Raw genomic sequence first — 23,967 nt, 5'->3', positions numbered from 1 at the left:
CATATGCGGAAATAGTGAGACTAAACATAAATCAAGGTCTAAGTCAAACATCAAAAACAATACATAATAAAGGAGATGAAGGTGATAACAGTGCAGTATTGGTATATCCTGAAAAAGAAGATAACATCGAGGTTAATATGAAGGAAGTGACAGGGAAGATCATGGATAGGATACAACCACACGAAATAAAAGTCAAAATAAAGCAACTAAAACAGATTAGAGGGAATGGTATATGCATAAGAGTAGGAAGTGAACAGGAAGGGAAAAGGTTAAAGAAGGCAATAGAAAATATATCAGAAATCAAAGAAAACATCAATTGCAAAATATCCACAGGTAAAAAACCGAGAGTAATATTATTAAATGTCCCTCAAAGTATACCAGAAGAAAATATAATTGAAATAATGTCGGAACAAAACAATATCTGGAGAAACATGAATAGTACAACAGTAAAAGAGAACTGCAAGATAAGTACAGTTATAAGAGGAGGGAAGAACAAAGAAAACTGTCATCATGTGGTACTCCTAGTTACTCCACAAATCAGAAATATTCTCATAAGCCAAAAGAAAATATCATTATCTTGGTCAACAATCTGGGTGGATGACTTTGTACCTGTTACCAGGTGTTTTAAATGCTGTGGTTTCGGGCATTGGGCGAGAGATTGTCAGAAAGAACAAATATGCAGTCACTGCACAAAAGGACATTGCTTTAAGGACTGTAAAATGAGACATGAAATCCCAACATGTGCAAACTGCCTACAAACAAACAGAAACCTTCCACCCGAAAGGAAAAAACCTACAAACCACAACGCATTCAATAATCAATGCCCATTATTACTGAAAGTCAAGGAACAAATAATAAACAGAACAAATTACGAATTATAAAAGTAAGCAAAGGTACAATCTGGAAGACAATTACAGACAGTTAAAAATGGAAAACAATAGTAAAGAAGTTACAACGAAAACACTTAAAATACTTCAGGTTAACGCACAAAGATGTAAGGCAGCCAGTTCAATTTTAATGCATAAAGCAAAAGAATTAGAAGCGGATGTGGTTTTAATTCAGGAACCGTATACAATACAAAACTCAGTGGTTAGACTTGGAAACTGGCAAATTTTAAGTAAAAGTACGGAAAAAACACCAAAAAACTGTATTGCTGTTACCAATGGGACGATTGACATTGCACTAATTCCTAGTCTCTCATCTGAAATAATTACAACGGCTATTATACATCACGATCCGCCAATATATATAATAAACGCTTATCTATCCCCATATCTAAACGACAAAAAAGCAATAAACCAATTAGATAAAGTACTTAGAAAAATAGATAGTAAGTACATAATTATGGCTGGGGACTTAAATGCCAAATCGGAAGTTTGGTTTAATAAAAAAGAAGATAGAAGAGGACATATGATCATGGACTTAATGGAGGAATTTGAAATGATATCCGTGAATATGACCGACCACCCCACATTTTTTACACCAACCGCAAGAGGATGGACTGATGTTTGTTTAGTAACAGAAGACCTAGCACAGAATATAGTCACATGTGAAACATTGCTGAGTATCACAGGATCCGACCACAGATACATATTCACAAAAATTGGTCATCTCCAAAACATTAAACAAAACGAAAGAAGAATCATTAAACATACAAACTGGAAATGGTACCAAGACTTTTTTAACACAAACTGGTCAAGCCATGAATTCCCATATATTAAAACGAAAGACGATATAGAGAAATACATTAACTATGTAACAACAGATATGAAAAAAGCATGGATCCAAGCAAGTCGAGAAATAAAAACAAAGCAAAAAAGGACACACTGGTGGACTAACGACCTACAGAAACAAAAGAAAAACTTAAATAAAGTTAGAAAACAGCAAAACAGGACCAAGGAAGAAAGTAAAAAACAACAACTAAAGGAAAAATACAAGGATCTTCTCAGGAAATATAAGAAAAACGTCAACTCTACCAGAACTGAAAAATGGAGGATATTTTGTACTGAAAATAATTCTAAGGGACCATGGGATCTTCCTTATCACCTGATATTTAATAAAAAGAAAAAACTAAAATTACCAGACATAATAGAAGAAAACGATGAAAATCAACAAAACTCCCACCACAACATTGAAGAAAACATCAATAAAATTCTAGATTATCAATTTCCAAGGGATAACGAAAAAGAAACGGAAGAGGATGACGAATTGCAAATACAAACGGATCTCCAAAATAGTCAAAGAGAAGAAGAGGAAAATATAAAATTATTTACCTTCCAAGAAATAAAAAATGCAATCACCTCAATGAAAAATGGAAAATCTCCCGGTCCAGATAAAATTACACCGGAAATGTTAAAAAATGCCTTTAAAGAAATACCAATAGTGTTTGTTTACTTATTCAACGAATNAATTTCATCAATTGTAATCCAGATATTCCTCTGGAAAAGGCAAAAGTAGTACTAAATCTATGTAACATTTTTATTGGAAAGTATGTATTTGCTGTACGGTTTAAAAATGCCATCTTGTCTTTAATGTCATTGCAAGTTGCAATGACACATGGAAATTGTAACTCTGCACTTTTGTATTATGTATATATTTGTCACTCTGTATTTTATACTTTTGTACATATGTTGTTTAAGTAAATGCCGATGCAGATGCCCCTGGGGTTCCATGGGGGTGCCATGGTACTCTCTTTTTCACACTGTCCTATCCTTCTATCTTTCATCTTCCATCACTAAACTCTTCTTTCAACTTCAAAACAGGGCTAAGTCTTCTGCTAAATAAGACAGCCCTACTTAACTTTCTTTGTTGAAGTAACAAAAATTAAAAAAGAGAACGACAGGATAGAGGCCAGAGGAGAAGAAACAAATCCTCCAGGGCACTCATGCAGAGAGACAGCTGGGAGCTCACTTGCATTAGGTGGAATTGGGGGCATGATTCCTTTGGTACCTTCCTTTTTGGGAATTTGACAGAGTTGTGAATATTCATTATATCTTGGCAATGATAAATCAATTAGTAAGTTGTCATGGACATAAATTATTATGTCTTATTCACCTATTTTCTGATGAATCAATAATCAAGGAACATGGATTTATTCCACACCTACACCTCAGTCTAGCCATTAAATGTACTTCAAAATGGAAGAAAGAGACTCCTGTCACTATAAATAAATAATATTGGCATCTTGGTCCTCCCAAAACCTGCTTAAGATATCTCCCAGGAGTTGTTTTAACTTCTCATTTCCAACTGAGATCAACAATCCAAATAGAAAATATTTGTCATTTCATTATTCCTCTCATCAAGAATATAATCAATGAGACTGAATTACAAATAATCTGAACTCTTCTAACCGAAAAGACAGAGTCGTCTTCATGTCAAGAATTTCAAGCAGACATTGATATTTTGCAGGCAGACAAATCATGAAGCCAAATGGAACAAGATCTAAAACAACTCCTTTCATCCCATAAGGAAAATCCATTCTCCAGCCCTTTTTCGATCTTCAACAGTCATCACCTTAATCACAATTGCTTCCATTTTTGGAATTGTGAGTCTTTCCATTGCATTTTATTATTGTCGTCAAAACGCTCATCAACACTCATGACTGACCTGGCACCCTGCTATTGAATTAACAGAATATACCAGATACACCACCAGCAACTCCAATCTAACACCTAAATCCTCAGGATAGAGCCTCAATTCTTATGTGAACTCTGTTTCAAGGAATCTTTAATATCACACATTTTGGTTTACGTTCATAATGGTCCATTATTTCTCATAACTACATATTAAAATATGGAATATTTATCATTTGCATTACCCTATGACATGGAAGAACCTCTACTAGTTGATTGAGGAGCATATAGAGGCCCTCAAGAAAGCGAAAGAGCAATGAACTTTGCAAATGAATTCCTTACTTCTCATTTTCCTTTTGGGATATAACCCCACTAATATTAATGGCCAGCTATTTTCAAGAAATTGCTCAACCAACAGTTATTAGAGAGGAGAGAGAATGTGTGAACATAATAAAAGTTTCATATTTTGAATAACCAGGGGTACGTTCGTAAAGTCGAACGAGTTAAACGCGTTCTAACCACTAGCTCCCTGCATGACCTTATCAATTTTGGTCATCAGAATAGCAGGGGGGAATAACCCCAAAATAGGAGGGGAATACTATAAACACTCTCTCTCATTTTGGCATGCATTAACACACTCCACTCTATTTCAATTTTCTTTGTAAATTTTTTTTCCCACTTGAAAATTAAATATTTGTTGTTTGCTGGTTAAATACATAGTGGAGTGTGTTATTTCTGGTGCACTGTCTCCTCCATCCCTCCTCTCTCTCTGCACTCTCTCCTCCATCCTGGGCCCATTCATTGTCTCATACAAGACCGCTCACGCAATAATTATACAGAAGGTTCCTATGCAACTGAAATCATGGGACATGTCAATTCTGACTTGGGCACAGCCAACATAGCCATCACAGTGTTGACATAATGGTCACACCAGTGTTCAACTTTGTGATAATACCTTCATCTCCTTGGAGTGAAAAAGAATGCATACAAAATTAGACATGATAAAATTTACTCCAAAGTACTATAAGTTAACATAAGTTATCTCTGATCACATTATGCTAACAAATTATATTGAGTTAAGTTGGGACAACAATAAAATTTGAGTTAGTGTGAATTTTGTCCTTTGAGAGTCTATTATATTTTCATAGTAATTATTTTGGATTTTATTATGTGTTAAAAAAATTAGGTTCGCTTCCAACATGAAGTCTATCCGGAAAAAACCGAACAAGCATCCAGGCAAGTGCTGATAATTCATGATGTAGAGATTCGAGATCGTCTAGCATCTTCCAAAATCAATAAGTTTCTTTACCAGTATGCATCTCAAGCCATGCCTCGTCAGTCTCATGCTAACATGGTTACTATTTTTATTTTGTTTTTGTCTGTCAATTTTACTTCTTACATGGAAAATTTGATTAAAATTGCTTGCAGGTCGTCATCAAAGCCGTTCACATCAGACCGGATCCAAATCTTCTTACACAAGAATGTTCGTTGAAAGTTTCTCTAAAACCTTTACGACTCAATGTTGACCAAGCAAGTCTGCCTTTTTTTCCTTTCTGCTTTTATTTTCCTTTTTTTTTTTCTTAGGTTTAAAAGTATAATGATTCATTTTTAGGATGCTCTGTTGTTTTTATATAACTTTTTTACTGAAGTCTGTGATATCTCATCTGGTAAGGATACAGTAGGTAAGTATTATGAGGAGAACCTTTAATATTGTGAGAAATAACACGAAAGTTTACCATAAAAATTTATAGAAAGTAATACTGAGACCTCGACCACACCTCACCATTCTCCCGTAATGGGAGTGACTTCGCCAACGTCGTCTGGTCTAACCCCGACAGAACCTGATCGCTTACTGATCATGCTACAGGAAAGAACAGAAGAAACTCAAGATCTAATAAGCCCTTTACAAGAGAATGCTAATAATGATGGCAAGAGCAACATTTCAAGTAACAAATCCTTTACGACACCCATATTTTTCAGGTAAATTTTTCGTAGTAACACTTCCAAGAACATTAGAGCGTATTTTGATTCTAATTTTCATGTAAAACGCTTAGGTCCTTCGAATTTACTCCAGATGTTCCTATTAAATTAGATTATCACGGAAAGCGAGTCGACATGGAACAGGTGAGTGTTGTACTAAAATATAACTATGTGTAATGAATGAGAATACAGAATAGTTTTCATAATAGGGTGCATTAGCTGGTATATTAATGGGACTAGGTCAACTGAATAATTCTGAATTAAAATTAAAAAGGTTATCCTACAGACATGGGTAAGTTATCTGCCACTTTCCTCTTTATATAGTTATACAATTGTCAAGCTTTATCAAACTTAACATTCAACAGGCTTCTAGGCATAGATAAGTTATTAGCGTACATTTTAAACGAATGGCTTACAGACATTAGAAGAAATCAGTTACCTAGTGTATTAGTTGGTGTTGGTCCAATGCATTCTGTAGTTCAGTTAAGTAAGTAAGAAAGAAACCTAAAACCTTTGTTTTCAGTTTATACAAAATTAATTTTTATTATTTTATCTTCTAGTACAGGGAATTAGAGATCTGTTCTGGTTGCCGATTGAGCAGTATCGGAAAGATGGGCGAATCGTTCGAGGAATACAGAGGGGAGCCAATTCATTTACGACATCGACGGCAATGGCCTGTTTAGAATTAGCCAATAGACTCGTTCAAACAATTCAGGTACTACCAATTCTATAACATTTGTCTAAATCTGTATACAAGATATGATTATTAATTTGATTTTTTTTAAAGGGTGCTGCTGAATTCACTTATGACATGGTGTCTCCAGGTCCAAGTGTCAGGATAAAAAATCAGATTGCGAATAGAAAATGGCACTCCAGTTCTCAACCTGCAGACATCCGTGAAGGAATGGCAACAGCTTATCAAGTAGTCAGAGAAGTAAGATGTCATTTATTATTTTGTTCGACAATACCAACATGTGTATTATTTTGTTAGATGTGATATAAAAAAGTATTTATCGTAGGGTTTAGGAGATACAGCAAGAAATTTTGTGAAAATTGCATCGGAGGAGCACGAGCACAAAGGAGTCTCCGGAGCTGTGGGAGGAGTTCTGAGGCAGATACCACCGACAGTAGTTAAACCAATAATTTTGGCCACAGAAGCCACGTCGACAGTATTAGGAGGCGTTCGAAATCAGTTAGTTCCAGATGCCAGAAGAGAAGCCGTCGAGAAGTGGAGATGCGAACAGAGACATTAATTTTGATTGCATTGTAAAGGTGAGTTTTTAGATTTAAAAAAAAAAACTTCAAATTTACATCAAAAGTTACCTTACTACAAATCTTATTTTCAGATGATTGAGTCCTACTTGTGATAATATAAATTACAACCACTGACAAAAGGGGACAGGATATTTCAATCACCACTTATTTCCTCTTTATTTTTATATTTTTAAAACAAAAAGCCAGAGTATTGGATCTACAAATCATATATATATATATATATATAATTCTGCTAAGATAGGGTAAAAATCTACCATTCTAATAGTTGCACATATCAAAATAAAGAAAGAAAACTTAGTTTTCGAACATAGTCCATGCGGTAAACGTGTATAAATTCTCCTATTGATCTTGTCCCATTTTTCGGAAAAAATGCATTGTTATTGTGATAATGTATTTATGGTTGTACAGACTGCACGCGAGCATTTTTTGGAATATTTTAAGTGTTTAAAATTTTAAAGATTTACGACTGTTGACATCTGTATAGATCTATATATATCTATATATGTGTGCAAGTAAAGTTTATAACTGAAAAATCGGTCATCGTCGACAAAAGCTTTTCTTTTTCTTTTGTGATGAGTTTTATGTTGTTTGAATTTAGCAAAGTTCCATATGGCATAAGTGTCCTACTACTTATCATTTTCTCTGCTCGAAGGAGTCGATGGTGCGAATATTTATTTCAAGAGACGTATAAATGAAACTTGTGCAATTTTGTGTGCTTAGAGTAAGTGGCTGTATATAAGATATTTGCAATAAAACAAAAGCTCGTTTTTTTTCCATGTCGACATCTGTCGTTACTTTAAAAACAAGATCATGAAACATAGGTTATATAAATTTATTATTGTTCTAAAAATTTACATGATTTTTCTTATGTTAAAAATAATAATAATAATAATAGTAAATAAATTATTACAAACATGATATAAGTGGACGAATCTGTACATGCTAAAGAAAACTTTCTTTGAAAAATATTCTACGTTTAGAAGAAATATATTCAGATAAAAATTTAATTTTTCCTTACGAACAAGTCTATATAAATTATGGTGCAAGTGTTACATAACCATTAATACTTCAAGCTATTATTTGGCATTGGCTTCATTCCTGCAACATGTTTTTTTGTTAACTATGGGAATGATATGTGATTGAAAAGAATGCCATAATTACATCTACAGCTGCTTATGAACAAATCATTGGAAAATAAATATATATAGAAGAATTTTGTATCTGACAGCTAAGCTATGTGGTGTCTAGGAGCATTTGGCCAAAGGAAGCAGGGCTGCCTTTTAAAGACACGAAACAGAGAAACTAACAAATTTTATTGTTTTGCATTGTCTCTTAGAAGATGGAGAAAATATGATCGAAATGCGAAATGGCTTCATATAATGAGTGATCGAAGGGAAGTACAGCAAGAAATTCAGCTGCCATTGCCAAAGTCCTCAAGAATTATACTTTTATTTGATCGTCCTATAGTACTGAGATAGCATGTATTTATATTTTTAAATGAGAGGTGAGATCTTCAATGAGAGAATGCATCAAAATTTTTACATATTAGTTGCAAATTATTGCAATTTATAATTTTTATGTAATTATAATAGATCAGGAGAGGTGTGTATATCCGTTTTCATTAAGCCGTAGAGTTTAGATTCACGATAAAATGTCCACTTTGCTTTTGTAGATGAATTGATAATTGCATGATTTAGTGCAATAAAATAGAAATGTGTAATTGCATCGTACACTCAAAATGTAATTCTCACAAAGTGCAATACACTTCATACTTTGAATAAGCGAATCCACAAGAGTATCTTCTGCGAGGTTGTTCAGTGATCGTAATTAAATATTTTGCACTTAAATTGAGCAATAATAAATTTTAGCTTTTTATAAAATCATATTGCTTATTAATTTTATTTATTTTTTTCAAAATTTTGAGCATGTTTAAAACTAACTTAAAAAAAAAATTGTGCAGAAAATGCAAGACTAGTTTCAAAAATCACAGATGGGATCAGATTGATGCAGGCTCATTTAATCCATCATTGCATATTTGGAGTGATTAGAGTTTTAGAAAACAATTGGTGACATTATTTAGATGGTACAATCAAAATTTTGCCAAGTTGGCACTAAACTGATTGTAATGAAAGCTTCTACAAATTTAAACTGAAAGCAGCAAATGTACATTGTACCCAAATACACATTGCTGTTTCAATTAGACAGTAATCCATAATTTCTAACAATAGCATGTAAGCCTGTCTGCATACAAAACTGGAGCTTATAAAAAAAAACATTAGTGAATGTATACATATAAAAAATATTCAACTAAATGCAATAAATTCACTAACGTCTAGCTTAAAATAAATGCAATTTGTACAATTTGAATTCTCGTCGATTATACACCTGAGTTTTTGTCTGTCCAGCTAGCAAATAACTAACAAGTCTGTCAATTACGAAGTAATGCAACTGGGGTGAATAACTACGTTAACATTAGTATAAACAAATTATGCATAAACATTATTGTGGAATAAATAAGGTCTAGTGCAAGGTTCTAGAAGAGTCACCCAAGTCAGCAGTCCAGAGATGAATGCAATCATTATGAACACCCTGGTCGGCCTGGGATGGACGAAAATCTCTCCAAAATCCGGAAATCCCATGTGGTTACAAAATGCATGGACAAGAAATGGTGCCAAGAAATGATCTGAAGAAGAAATGAATTTACACTTTGGTATTTGTTTGTTAAAAGTGATGATGCAAGAATACAAAAATATTTTACCTGTGCGTATAAATAAATAAGCAGAATACATTCCAAAAATTGTCGTATATACAAGTTGAAATACTAAGGTGAAGAAAATTAAGTTTATATTGTAGATAGTCCATTATGATAATGAAACAAACAACACAAACTTACATGACTGTAGAACGGCATGTTTAATATTAGTTCCTATAATTAATCTCTCCCACAAATGATGTAAATGAGCTGTAAAAATAGAAATGATTTAAATCTGACATTTCGTGAAATGCAGATTTGTACTAGTGACTCACCTAATCCGAAGAACAGAGGACATATTAAAATAGACATCGAAGCACCGAAACAAGGCACTAGAATCGGTAGCATGCAGGCACGAAAGGTGAATTCTTCTGAAAATGGAGCCTGGTGAATTTGAAAGATATTTTAAAATGAAGCGAAATAATTTAATAACAATGAAACTGGTTTTAAAGTAATCAAGTGGTTAGATTTTGTAGCTGTTTATAAATACTAAATTTTCTCAAAAGATATTTCTAAGTTTCATGCTATTTCAATTTTTATGACATGCAAATTCTGTTATAAATATAGAGAAATAATAGAGAAATGCCCTGATCCAAACTTGGGAGTTCTCATAACAGAAGTTTCTTTATTTTCTTCGACCCAGTGCATGCAATAAACATAAAGTGGCCCAATAAAGGATTTTCCAAAAAGAAAGTTATAATAAATAGCAATGTTAATTATTATCTGAGAACATTATAACATATGTTATAAACATTGGTAAACTGTCCAAGTTTCACATTGCCCTTTACAATTTCTCAATGTGTGCATCTTGTCATGTCACACATATACAGTTGACCCCCCCTATAATTACGGTCCCTATAATTACGATTCCTATAAAACTACGAAAAAATATACGTATTTTGGAAATGTTGAGTCGGATTAGTGTAGAATCGATTAATTTTATGGAAGAAAACCTTTCAATCAGCCGTAGTCCGTAAACTTGACACGTGTCGGGCTGTGATTGGAACGACTTGTAAGAAATCGGATTCCTAATAAATTGGAACGTATCTATATCTTATAGGGGGGTCGACTGTACTCAAATTTGTCCTGTGCTTGCTGTGGCGTACCCATCATAACTTTTCCCATGGCTGCCATAATTCTACAGATCCCACAGATTACTCAAGTTACATGGTGATGAGTAATTCAAACTTTGCAAACTGCCTTCTGTGTTGCAAAGTCACCATTTTCATCTATGACACTTCTTAGAGGCAGTAGATGACAAGACACTTGAATACAGATGGGAGATGAAACTCAGATGGTTACTCTATTGATTAGTGTATGCCACATAGTTCTTGGATAATAATTAACATAATTGCAGTAATCTAAAATGATAGCATTATGTTCATTTTCGAAGATCCCATAGAAGATGATACTGAATAAGGGACACCTTCCAACCCATAGACAAAATAAATGGTGTTTCAAGAGCCATTGGATGTATTTATTTCTGAAAAAAAAATGAAAATAAGGTATTTTTGTGTCTGGCTTTTCCAAGTGCCAAAAAAATGGCCTCAAAATTTGTGACACAGCATACAAGTGCTTCACTCTAGCTAACCAACTTCCTGATTGATAATAAGAGGAAGTATTTTTTTCTCTTTACCTCTGGTAACTGTAGTTCAAACATGTATACATAGGTTTATCAATAAATTTAATTCTTTAAATATTTGTCAGTGTATTTATACAGAATGGTGTGCTTATAACAGAATGTGGTAGTTTTTGGTATAAGTTTTGCAACAAAACCTATGGGATTACTGTTAATATTTGGATAAACTGTATGTAATTGTTGCACTGATAAGTCATGCAGTTTATCTAATTAAATTCATATAAATTGTATATATGTGATGGGGTATTATTCAACTTTTTCATTACAAAATTCCTTTCTTCAATAAAGATTCAAGTAATTTTGTATCTCAAATTCTGGAAATGCATTATTTATTACAGATGCCAATTGATATTAACACTTAGCGACATAAAATATTGGTGCTTAATTTTTAACACAAACGCTGGAAGATTACAATACAGAAAAGTGTGTATAATATGATATAAATACCATCTGATACCATACAGATAAAAAGAAGTCATGAGTGTTACCACATAACCTTCTCAGCTAAGATCATGGAATTGCATACTACTTGTATATGAATGTACTGTACTGTACACTTATTTTTATGCCAATTTTGACACTTGCAGGAAACAAAATTTAACTTTGTATTTATTTTCATTTTGTTTTTTGGAAACATTATTTTGTGAAAGGGTTGGGAAGTTTCTCTTGTAATACAATGAAGATTCAATATATTATCAGTTATGGATAGTGGCAGACCTAGCTGGGTACAGCAAGTAAGGTGCACCAAGACAAGCCTTTACTAAAGGTAGATTTATACTAGGACTATCTGAGCAGTCATGTCAATTGAAACCATCCAACTGTGATTTGAAGGATGTGTGGCAAAACAGTGTATGCATGCACACTAACCAGTTCTGTCCTAAACAGCATAAATCTTAACCATTGTGGCACACTGTCATATATAATGCCTTACCTCCTGTACTAGCACATCATTAAAATTCTGTGTTTCCTTTCATTTCACACAATATATGGTTACTACACAATTCCCTTTATGTTTACTTACTTACTAAGTAAACATAAAGGGACTCTCATTAGTTGTGATATCCTTATGAATATTTTCAATGATTAGTTGACAACACAGTCATCATTCAAACAGTTTCGACTAGCTAAACATTATGATCTTGCCTATTCTGTCCATTATGTTTGTAACTGCCGATGGAGACGAACAAACTAAATCAGATACTCCTAGTGCAAATCTGCCTTAGCAAGGAAAAATAATAATTTTCAAATATTCCTTATAATATATTCAAATTTTGTGAAGTTATATAGAACCTACAAACTTTATTATATTGATATATAAATAATTTTTGGACCAGGGCCATGAAGCACTTGATCCATCACCAATTCAAATACTTCACAATTATGGATAAAGAACACTAAAATTCCTCTATAATTCTAAATAGACAAATGTCACATTAAAATGATTATTACATTCCTCAAATTTAACATCCGTTTGGAAACGAGTTTTCTGGACCATATTTTGGTCCAGAAAACTCATTTCTAAAACAGTCTTCTGCATTGTCATAAGCAATTCTCCTAGTAATTAAAGAAGAAAATGGACTAATCTATGGATGATAATTTTAATTGTCTTGGTGTTAGAACTGTAATTTGGAATAGCATATTATGCATTATTTTCTATTAGAGAAACAAACAAATTTGTTAATTAACTGGTGATTCTATCAAGTAGAATGCATACTTGGCCACACGCTATGATATAAGTTACTGTATAAATGTAATTCAACTAACAGTAACTTCTACCCAAATTCCAATCAGCATGAAGCATTTAATGGCTGTATTCACAACCAAAGAGTTAAGAGTTAGAAATTAACCAATATGCATTCACATACTAAAAGTAAACTTCTAACTTAATCCTTGGTTGTTAATATAGCTGTATGTATGTATTTAGTGAAGTACAAAATGGCCACTTAGTTTTAATACAGTCGTTTCAAATTAAAGAAGCATATAAGGTACTTACTACAATGTGATTTCTTAACCAGATCAAATTTCTTAAATTAGTAGACCAGTATGTTGTTTCTACAGGAGATGATAAAGTTTTTACTCATCAAATTTCATTAAATTTAATTAATTAAACAAATAAAACTCACCAAAATAAATAGTGCAGATGCCATCGATGTAGTGCATAAAAAGAGGACCAAAGAAAAGTACCTATAAATAAAGGTAAATCACTTAGATTTTAATTAAAATTACAGGTATCCCTTGATCAAATTAAAGTACAAAATTAATTGCGGCAATCCCTTTATTTACATGGCTTTACCAGTTGTTTTTTACTTAATATGGATACCATATTTTGATTAACGTAATTTTGATGCACACGGTTGGATCATGGGGTTAACCACATTAATCAAGGGATACCTGTACATCTCGTTTGTTCGTCATTTAAGATATAATTACCATTGTTAGTAATAGAGGAATGGTCAATGCAGCGATGCAGCCAGACCATCTGATCCCTAATAATTCCAGAATTCCTGGATTCTAGGATAATCAAGTTGCTTCAATTATTCAAATTATGAAATTTTTAAAAACAACTTCCTTACCTCTTTAAAATAATTAAAATTTGTTCCAAAATAAGTGAGAAATGGTGATATGATGGCAACAACGAAAACGCTTACGAATCTCCTCTTCACTGTCAGAGGATGATCTCTAAACACACAAAAAAGTTTATAAACATTCATCACACACTTAAAAGAATACACTTGATCCAAATTCTTCAACAAGATCTAAGATCAAAAAATGATGCAGACACTTCATTCAAATTCTAGTCTGAAAAAATTAATTTACAATTTGCATTTCTTATCATGTAATAGTTAATGTAAGATTTTTTTGTACTGGTAACAAGTTGTTCTGCTATTTTTACATCACTTCCTCACATGTTTTGTGAAGAATAGTCCATTTATCCATCACTGGACAACTCTAACAGCAGCCTATTAGTTTCTTTGAGAATCTGAATGATTATGGGTTACTGTTTAGGCAACAAAAAAAAAATGTAAATGGAAACTCAAAATATCATAACAGAGAAGGTTTTGTGAAAAGGTATCCCCCGTATCATTATATATGGAATACCCATGTATTGATGCATATGACACATGGGTAATGAACCAAGCATACATACAACATGTATGATTGATTTACAACAGTTATATTTATGTCAGAACTAAAAATGACTAGTAACATCTGAAAAAGCAAGAAACAAAACATGGATTCATACATATTTATGGATAGAATTACACCTCTGAATGAATGATTGGGACCTTACCAGAGCTGTAGACCATACCCTTAAGTGCAAAAAAGTCAAAGGAACCATACCTCTACATGTGATCCTTTGTGAGAAACAGCCCTGAAATCAGCCTACTTCCAGGTTGCATGTGATCGGGAGTCGTTTGCTCCACGAAGACTATCACATTTAACTATTTAGTCCACAACTATGCTGGCTTCAAGCGGCACACTTGATTGTTCGTGGAGTACTTGATTTTATGTAATTTTATGGGTGTGAGGCTGCTCGTCCATCTGACTGTATGTGGATTGTCACTATTGCTCGCCTTGACTGATGCAGAGCATGGAGAATAAGCAGTATACTTATTTGTGGTAAAAACTGACCTTTGGAGTGAAGGTTTGGAGAAGAATTCCATGTACAGGTATGGTTCCATTCACTTTTTTGCATGTACTGTACAAGGGAATCTTTAACTCTGAAATTGGCAAATACCTCATTCAGACTTCACTAATTCATATCATTGTAACGAATTAGCATAAATTGATAATTTATTAAAATCAAATGAAGATATAGAACCAATATATGTTATAGGTCCAATATTTAATCAATTCGACCATATACAGTAAATGAATACTTCACATAAATGCATCTTAACTATGTGATTTATTACATTAAAACCCAACACAGATGTTCCAAATCTACTATATTTACATTCATAAACAGACAAACTACGACTTGCAACGTGCTTACAGTTAGTAATACGAATAGAACTATGGATTCACCTGTGATTCATCTTCTTCCATATGTACAGGCTACCAACATAAGTAATAGCCAAAACGAAGCAGAATAATATCGCCTTGAAGCAATTTGAGTCCTGCGACAGATCTTTTTCGGATACTTGCGAGTCTCCACCGTCGGCAGCCATCTTGAATCCGCGACGAGGATACTCCTGGTGTCGAAAGTTTGAACTCGTGTAAATAATTGATAATACGTAATAAAATAAATAAATAATGGAACAAATTTAGTTTATAGAACACCAATTTAATAATAATAATAATGTTTAAATATAACGAAACGGTGAGTTTATATATTTAAAAATCATAAAATAAAGCAATTTTTACTTGGGTGAGTGAGTGTGCGTGATAGCGAGTCGTTATCGTTTGGTTTTCATTTAGTTTCCGAACGTTCTTAAAAATACAGTATTTTCGCTGTTTTGTACGCGAGTAAATTAATTAAAATTAAATTATTTTTCTTGTTAAATGCAATTAAAATAATGTTTTTAAACTAATTTTTATATTTCACATTATATAACTGGGAATTCTCAAATACAATCTACTTGGGAGGTTCGAAAATTCTACTCCAGTTAAATTAGTTTGGTTCTCGAGACTTTATGAACGTTCTAAATGTTTTATGCGATTTCAAGGATCTTCCTAAACCTCCCGTTCCGAAACTCGGATTAACGATTGAAAGATATCTGAATGGTATTAAAAGAATAATACCTGGAGAACAATACGCAGTGACTGAAAAATTAGCAAGAGAATTTAAGGATAGTGAAGAAGGAAACACCCTTCAATATCTGATAAAGGAATATGCGGAAGAGACTGACAATTACGTGAGTTATCTAATTTTAAACACGTTCGAAAAGTCCTCACGTGGTAAACAATTACGACGCATATTTTGGAGCGTAACGCATAAAAGTTTCTTTATGTTCCATATATTATTTTTGCTATTATCTTCTTATCATCCTTCTCCTCTACTTTATTACCTTATTCTTCCGATCATTCTTCTTTATCATCATCATTCATTGATTACATTCTTCTCCGCCATTTTCCTATGCATTGTATTCTTTCTTTCATCAACTTCTTTATTTTCTTATCTTCTTCCTCCTCCTGTAATATGGAATTACAGTAGTGTAAAATATCGTATACAGTATATGCCCCCCGCTTTCTATATTGTGGGCCCAACCGAACCAACAATGGGCTTGTTGGTTCAGTCAGGCCCAAAATGAAAAATTTCTGAACACAGCCGATTTTTACAGGTTACAGAATTTTGGTTAAGTGACATGTACTTGAGATCGCCACTTCCACTTCCCATTAATTGTAATCCGTTTTTTATGTTACCAAAACAATCATTTAAGACTGATCTTGAACGTTATAGGTGAGACACTAAAAATGTTTTTATATATTTTACTCTAATACTATTACTATAAAGTATAAAACACCATTTACAATTCTTCCTTAAGTTACATCGCACAATTCATCATATTTTCTCTACTACAAAAGATTAAATTGGACAGGTAAACTTATCTGAAATTTTATATTTATTAATTTGAAGAATAATATATTAATTTATAGAGAAGAAGTAGAGCAAGATATTGTTTATACACATGGGAAAGGTTATCCTTTATCCATGGATACGGCTTATAAGTTATATTCTGGATATAGAAGGCCCGATATAGAAGACAAACAAATATTTGCCAAGTCGTCAAACCATATCATTGTCATTTGTAATAATCAGGTAATTGTGCCTTTGAAGAGAAGTCTAAATCAAGTGAAAATATGGTAATTTTTTAAAATAGATTTTTAGACTGCAATTTGAAGATAGTTCGGTTTATCCCAGTGAAGAAGCATTATGCAAAATTCTTACAAAAATTGAAGAAGAGAGTGTGAAAGAACCTATTTATCCTCCTGTAGGGATCATTACAACAGCGAGTCGTCTGGATTGTTCAAATTTTCGGCAGATTCTATCAGAAGGTATAAATTTAGACATTTCTGATGCCATATTTTTGATAATTTTCAATACTTTTATAATTGTCCAGATTATCGTGTGGGTAAAAATATTACTATTAATATATGGATTATCGGTTTGAATTCGATTCAGCCCTCATAATTTATAATAATGGATTGTATTGCATTATATGAAATACAATCCATTATGTGCTTATAAACCAAACACACTTGGAACTTGGACCAGTAGGGGCATATCTTTTGGCATCATTTGAAGAAAAAAATCTGTTAAAAATGCCAGTTCAAATATTTGTTACATGGAAAAACGTTGTATCTACCGGTAATTGCAGTGTTTCCGAGTAAAGTATTGTAGAAAACAAAATTAGAATTGCGTTGAACGTGTTCAGCAAGGTCTGAAAATTATCTCCGTTATATGGTTTTAAATTTCTTCAGATGACCAGCAATAACTATTGTGTGCAAGAATCACGATGTCATGCAACCGTGGATGACTTACAAACTCTTATCTCAGCAGAGAAGGTGCAGAAGTAATGCATAGATTTCAAAATCTAACAGATATTCCCTTGCCTTCTCTATATGATAGACCATTGCTCATAAGAACAACAAAGAAACGAGATCTTATGGACATGTCAAGAGTTTTAAAAGAACATGCTGAGTTGTACAGGACGTTGCACGCTGAGGAAGAAATCATCATAGACAGTTCTTTGAATACTGTAGAAAGTTTAGAAAATAAAAGATATTGTTTGTGTTTACAGTGAAATACTATATTTTTTTACTCTTGAAATAAAGAACTGTGGGTTTGGCTGCTCGTAATAAATACCTAAGGACAGATACAACGTTTTCCTGGGCAAGAGCTCAAATTATCATGGATACGAATCAGAATGTTGTTCCATATTCCTCACCATTATAGTAGTCCTTACTTGCAATGAAGGTTTTTGTGGGTTTGGTTTGCTCATAATGATGCATTACGAGTCGCCCCCATTACAAATTAGGCCCATTCATTAGCAGAAAAATTGTCACCAGCCATTTTATTTTAATACGCTACGCCCCTATTAATTAATCAATTAACCAATCGCTTATTTACAGATATAATTAATCAAGAATCAATTCAGAAAATCGAGGAATGTCTCTATATTTTGTGTATGGATAATTCTTTAAGGGATATCTTAAAAAGTGCAAAAGATTCAAACGAGAGAAAGGAAATTATGGCACGCCATATTTTTCACGGTAGCAAAATTGAACATTCTAGTGGAAATAGGTGGTTCGAGAAATGTTTACAAGTCAGAAAAATGATTTCATAAATCTTAAAAATCTATTCTATCGGGTAAAATGGTTTGGTTTATGTATAAATATATGCATTTTTACAGTTTATAATAACTAAAAATGGAGTTAATGGAGTTTGTATGGAACCTTCAATTTTGGATGAAAGTGTTCTTTTACAATTTTTACAGGAGTTTATGCTTTTTCTGACGTAATAAAATAAATAAATAATGGAACAAATTTAGTTTATAGAACACCAATTTAATAATAATAATAATGTTTAAATATAACGAAACGGTGAGTTTANAATTTTCCGTTGCGTGGCGCTGGACGGCGGAAAGTAGTTCGGCTGCCCAATGACGTTTTACCGAATTATAAAAGTTTTTGTACCAGGTTTGTACTAATACCGTTGCAATTTTTTCGCCGTCTTATAGGAATCGTAATTATAGGAACCCGTGTAGGGGGGTCTACTGTACTTATATTTTCCGTTAAAATTTCCAGAGAAGAAATAGATTCGAACTTTATACGAATTTTAGGACACGCGGAAGGTTATATCCCACTAGGCCATTTCGGTCATAAAAGTACGAGAGACGACGAGAAAATAAACACTTTTAATTGTCGCATTTGCGTCTTTTAAATTATAAAACCGTTTTTAACAAAGAATTACTTTAGAAAATTTTAATTAAAACAACGGTCGTTAATTTTGCAAGATATTCACAATTAATTTTATTCTTGTGTTAATAATTACACCAAAATTGCAGAAAATTGAAGGAAATGTCAACCGCCAGACGAAGGACGATTGATTTTCTCATTGCGGTTGCACCTTAGAAAATAAAATTGTGATTCGTACTTTGACATTAAACGTTAACCGTTTCAAAAACATTGCGGGTGTTTTTTATTTGGCTTTTTTCTTCACAAATTAAGTGCGCGACGTGGCATAAATTTAGAATTTTTTACTTTTCCGGCTCTGTTATAAATAACAGAGAAAATACAGTGTAAAAATGACCTCCCAGAGCCTTCTCCATTCTTGAATTTCTTGAACCAGTGTGTAGCGGGTCTGTTGACTACATCCTTTCCAAATGCCTCGGTTACATTATGGTCACTTTTGAAGAGACGAGAACACAGCACACAACTATATTCTTTCGTATGTTTCATATTGTCAGACATTACTGATGTGTCTATTTCCAATGAAATGTGTGATAAAACTTCCTTTTGCCACTCTACTTATATATATACCACATTAAACGTACGCACGAGCATAACTCGAATTGAAGTGAAAGATGATCAACAACACACAACGATTGATCAATTGTTATCGAAATATTCTTTTTCGGAAAATTATCGTTGCTAATTGTGATTTTCCGCTTGAAAATGTTTAAGTATTAATCGTTATATATTATCCGATTGCTACGAGAAGAGATTTTATAACATATCGCAGCGAGATATGTTTATTTTTAAAAATGAAACATGCAACTAGATTGTTAATAGGCTATAATATGGCTAATTAATTATCAAGATAGTAATTTGGACTACAGATAGATAGTTACGCTGCCTCTCGTGTTAAATTTAATCATTAGAAATAAATAAAATTAATTTAGTTTCGTTATAAATTAAGTGAATTTATCATTTATAAATATATGATATTTATTCTTAAAAGTAATGACCAATTATCTATAGACCATGTATCAAACTATGATTAGAAGTCCTCTAGCGGCGATATTTAAAATCAAGTCTCTTCTTATGGTAGTCAGACATTATGTGACTTTGTTTACTTTTTAATTTAATTAGGAAAATAAATCGTCCTAGAAGGAGAATTATGAATTCTATGTATCTAGAGAAATTAAAATGGATAATACACCCTAAAGAAGTTTTAGAAATTGAGTCAGCTGGTTATAAAATTAATCAGTAAGTAGTCATTAAGGAGGAATCAGTGATATGAAATGATTTGAATTTTTGCGCATTATTTGCATATTGTTTTAATTAAATAGTAATTTATATATGTTAGGTAGGGTTATTAAAATTCCTTAAAATTATTTCTGCCCGGTAGACACTAGGAGGGCCTTTTTTCATGTTTATAACGAGGACAACCAGGTAGTGAGGGATTAGTCTGACGAAAAATAGCTAAGGACTTTTTTGTGTGTTTCATTTTTGGCTCTTTCTCTCCTATGGGAACTAAGAAAGCTTTTTTTCTATACCCATCGTAGATTTGGCCAGGTCCACAATGGAGTCGACCGAACTTACGATGAGTATAGGCGATGAAGAACAGCTCATGTAAAATTCTTGAGGAGTTACTTGCCCGGATTCGATTCCGGGTCTCCAAAGCGACTCGGCTATTTTCTTTGACCTGGACTCGAATTCGAATTTTCCATACATTATTTTCAAGCTTCTTGAAAGTCGATTAAAATTAATCTGTATCTAGATAAAGTGATTAAAATCCAGGGAAGGATCAAATTTACATTCATAAAATCCTGATTTAAATTTGCTGTGGCCCTCCCTATATTGATATATTATGAGACCTTTCCTTCCCTACCATACAATAATAAATTTAAAGGCGTGAAACTCATATTATGAGGTCCTGTGTTGCTGTTTATGTTAATTTAAGTTACAGTGACAAATCCTAAAAATGGCTCACCAGTGGCCGAGTAAATAAAAAACTGCTTGCGCCTCGCCAACTGAGTGGCCATATGGAATTTTCCTGGTTTTCTTCGTGTTAGTAACAACTAAATAGGGGTCCAATTTCCCATAAAAGATCTCCCAGGAGGCATTCCCCTCGGAACATATTTGATTATGGCTCCGAGTGTAGCTTTGATTGCTTTGATCGCCAGTTTTTTTTTTTTTTTTTAACTCAGATAATTAGTAAAAACCATTATAACCCTTCTATTTATTACCCTTTTATAACTGATCCTCACAACCGTGGTACTTACACCTGACATGCATTCAGCACTTTTTCCGAGAGATAGGATTGCCAGACTGGACAAAAACCGGTCAATCGGTCTATTTTTTTTTAAAATAACTTTCTGCACTATAGGCACTAAGAGAGCTTTGTTTTACCAAACCAACAATGTGGCAACTGGGTAGTGAAAAACGTTAGTGAGAAACAGCGTCTAAATATCAGGATGGACTACCCCCCGAAAAATTCCTGGGGTTTTTTTGGCTAACCAAAATTCGATTCCTAGTCCCAGGACGGTAGGCTGCCATCTTAATCTGGCCATCAGACGGTATTCGAGACGTCTGGTCACTAACCTTAAGTTTAAATTCGGCCCTGATACTAAATCTTAATTTAAAACACAAAATGGCATTGATTATATTTATAAAATTATTTTATTAATTAATTTATAAATATATTTATAGACTCGTAAGCGAATTAGATCTGAAAATAATGAAATTTACTAAATACGGAAAGGAATTCATCAAAAGGAGAAACCTCAATCCTGATGTTTATATTGAAATATGCATACAAATGGCTTATTTTAGGTCGGTTTTTTAAAAATATCTTTTTATATTTTCTAATTTCATATTAACTAATTATTTTACGTAAAGATTATATAAAACGTTAACATCAACATATCAAGCCGCTTCGTTACGCAAATTTAGATATGGAAGATTTGATAATATTCGTGTTTCCAGCGAAGATTTAATGAATTTTTTCGAGATTTTTTATGATGAAACTGTCAAAAAGGTAAAAAATATAATCAATTTTTTTTCTTGGATGATGTTGCCTGGGATCTGGAGCTTTAAGGCCTCAGACACGTGTAGATACATACTGTACTTTTTGATACGCAATAAGTACTCGGAAGGTAAAAAAACACCGCCAAAACAACTCCGAATCCGCACTCACTAGGCATAGTTAACTAGGGCCTTGTTGAGGGCCTCGCACATCCTAAAATCATCACTGGTTATAACTAGACCACATATTCATAAGGTTTTATGCAACGTATTGAAAAATATATGAAATCAAACTAAATTTGAATACACAAATATCATGTTAAATATAGCATTTTTACCAAAAAAAAAAAAATTCTAAGAAATATTTTATTATAGGAAGAAAAAGTAAAACTTTTCCTTAAAGTCATTGAGAAACAAATTGAAATGTATATTTATGTAAGTAAAATATCTGTTCATAAGACATATTAACAGTCTAGTTTAAAATGTATATATATTTTTATGTATATGTGAAGACCATTAATGGAGAAGGTCCTGATAATCATCTTCTATGCTTGAAAGAATTTTCTCACAACAAAAGACAGTATGATCCAGCACTATTTAGAGATAAATCGTATCAAGAATATCTAAACTTTTGTCTGCAAATAAAGCAGGTAAATAATTATAAACGGTATCTTTGGAAGATTTTTGTAGGTCTGTTTTGTGCTAGATAAGCAAAATTTAATGAAGAAAAATTAGACTATACTTAGTGTTTATTTTCTAAAGTTTGTAAAATACTGTATATATATATATATATATATTTCAAATTGAAAACAAGTTAAAATCACACTTTCTTCTGCTAAAGATCTTATAATAGCGTATTTTTTTTAATGGAACCGAATTTAAAACTTCACAATTTAAAAAATAAACAAAAAATTTAAATTCTTTGCCAGAAAATGAATATAAGAACTTAACTTTTCAATAAGATTTCATTTAAAAATTTACAATTTCTAACTATAATATTGTGGTTGGATGGCCGATTGGTTAAGGCGACAGCCTGCCACTCTGTGGAATCTGGGATCGGATTCTGACAGGTCTAAAAATCCCAAGAGTTTTCTGTGGGTTCTTCTTCGGGATATGTTCGGTCCTGTCCCTCACTGCCCACCTTGTTGTGTGCGTGGTAAAATCCATAAAATGCATGCTAGAAAGGTTCTTTTTGTACCTACAAGGAAAAAGAGATAATATATATAGGAGACACCTCTGCTTTAAGCATGTAAATTTATGTTAAAAGTCGCGATTTGCTTATTTTTTTAAGTTAAAATTTCTTTATATTTAGATTAATTCCAAATATAATATAATCGTGGGATATGGACCTATGACGAGAGACGGCTATAGTTGCTGTTTTAATCTTCAAGAACATCAAATAATATTCACTCTGACATCATTTAATACATTCGAAAAAACAGATTTGCAAAGTTTTGCCCAACATTTGACATCAAGTTTGATCGAAATCGGCGAATTTTGTGAAAAGAATTTACGAAAACTCACAATAAAGTCAGTTAAAATTAGCGTAAATTCTATATAAGAATCATTTATATAATTTTTTCAAATGTTATTTTTATTATTTTCAGCACCAAAGAGAAATCATTGCGTAAATTAAAGCGAGAATAATTATCTAAATCGAGTCATAAAGTTTATTAGCTACGAGATGTTACCATTGACACCATGATTAAATTTCTTTAATTGAATAAATTAATTTCAAAATTTTTTGGTGATTTATTTGCTAATAAACATAAATAAACATAAAACATAAATACAAAACTTTAAAAGATATTAATTTTTTTATTTCGTATGAG

At 32.6% G+C, this 23,967-nt stretch overlaps 3 protein-coding genes across 7 annotated transcripts in view; 2 read left to right on the top strand and 1 right to left on the bottom strand.

The window, feature by feature from the left end:
- The window catches only part of LOC111624352 (autophagy-related protein 2 homolog B-like), a 28,742-nt gene extending 21,139 nt beyond the window's left edge, over positions 1–7,603 (top strand). The window contains exons 23-33 of one of the 2 annotated variants that reach the window (XM_023367177.1): positions 4,759–4,926; positions 5,001–5,102; positions 5,185–5,254; positions 5,324–5,552; positions 5,627–5,696; positions 5,762–5,844; positions 5,918–6,039; positions 6,113–6,267; positions 6,340–6,486; positions 6,572–6,824; positions 6,899–7,603. In XM_023367177.1, the coding sequence (XP_023222945.1) occupies positions 4,759–4,926; positions 5,001–5,102; positions 5,185–5,254; positions 5,324–5,552; positions 5,627–5,696; positions 5,762–5,844; positions 5,918–6,039; positions 6,113–6,267; positions 6,340–6,486; positions 6,572–6,805 (1,380 nt within the window). In that variant the 3' untranslated portion in view covers positions 6,806–6,824; positions 6,899–7,603. The remainder of the gene's footprint in view (positions 1–4,758; positions 4,927–5,000; positions 5,103–5,184; positions 5,255–5,323; positions 5,553–5,626; positions 5,697–5,761; positions 5,845–5,917; positions 6,040–6,112; positions 6,268–6,339; positions 6,487–6,571; positions 6,825–6,898) is intronic. The other variant, XM_023367178.1, reaches the window with a different exon arrangement.
- Positions 7,604–7,733: 130 nt separating this feature from the next.
- On the bottom strand, positions 7,734–15,414 carry LOC111624354 (CAAX prenyl protease 2-like). Its single transcript, XM_023367183.1, has 9 exons — positions 15,248–15,414; positions 13,792–13,897; positions 13,649–13,729; positions 13,342–13,402; positions 13,212–13,270; positions 9,855–9,963; positions 9,721–9,789; positions 9,586–9,648; positions 7,734–9,510 (listed from the first exon to the last, which is right to left on the bottom strand). The coding sequence occupies exons 1-9, from the start codon at positions 15,388–15,390 to the stop codon at positions 9,314–9,316; spliced, it is 888 nt and encodes a 295-aa protein (XP_023222951.1). The 5' UTR covers positions 15,391–15,414; the 3' UTR covers positions 7,734–9,313.
- Positions 15,415–15,479: 65 nt separating this feature from the next.
- Positions 15,480–23,876, top strand: LOC111624353 (choline O-acetyltransferase-like). Of its 4 annotated transcripts, XM_023367180.1 has the most exons (15): positions 15,480–15,542; positions 15,889–16,077; positions 16,504–16,622; positions 16,708–16,761; positions 16,820–16,982; positions 17,044–17,218; positions 18,296–18,489; positions 18,577–18,677; positions 20,258–20,374; positions 21,821–21,943; positions 22,010–22,148; positions 22,511–22,570; positions 22,612–22,785; positions 23,448–23,665; positions 23,743–23,876. In XM_023367180.1, the coding sequence occupies exons 1-15, from the start codon at positions 15,522–15,524 to the stop codon at positions 23,780–23,782; spliced, it is 1,887 nt and encodes a 628-aa protein (XP_023222948.1). In that variant the 5' UTR covers positions 15,480–15,521; the 3' UTR covers positions 23,783–23,876. The 4 variants fall into 4 exon arrangements, with proteins under 4 accessions (XP_023222948.1, XP_023222949.1, XP_023222947.1 ...); XM_023367181.1 differs by lacking the exon at positions 15,480–15,542 and having other exon boundaries at positions 15,618–16,077; positions 22,648–22,785; XM_023367179.1 differs by lacking the exon at positions 15,480–15,542 and having other exon boundaries at positions 15,618–16,077.
- The last annotated feature ends 91 nt before the right edge of the window (positions 23,877–23,967 follow it).

The sequence above is a fragment of the Centruroides sculpturatus genome, unplaced genomic scaffold (genome assembly GCF_000671375.1).
Source record: "Centruroides sculpturatus isolate CEXI.00-Female unplaced genomic scaffold, Cexi_2.0 scaffold9, whole genome shotgun sequence".
In the NCBI taxonomy this organism is placed as follows: Eukaryota; Metazoa; Arthropoda; class Arachnida; order Scorpiones; family Buthidae; genus Centruroides; species Centruroides sculpturatus.
The sequence above is the reverse complement of the archived record's forward strand: the minus strand, read 5'-3'. Positions and strand labels throughout refer to the sequence as shown.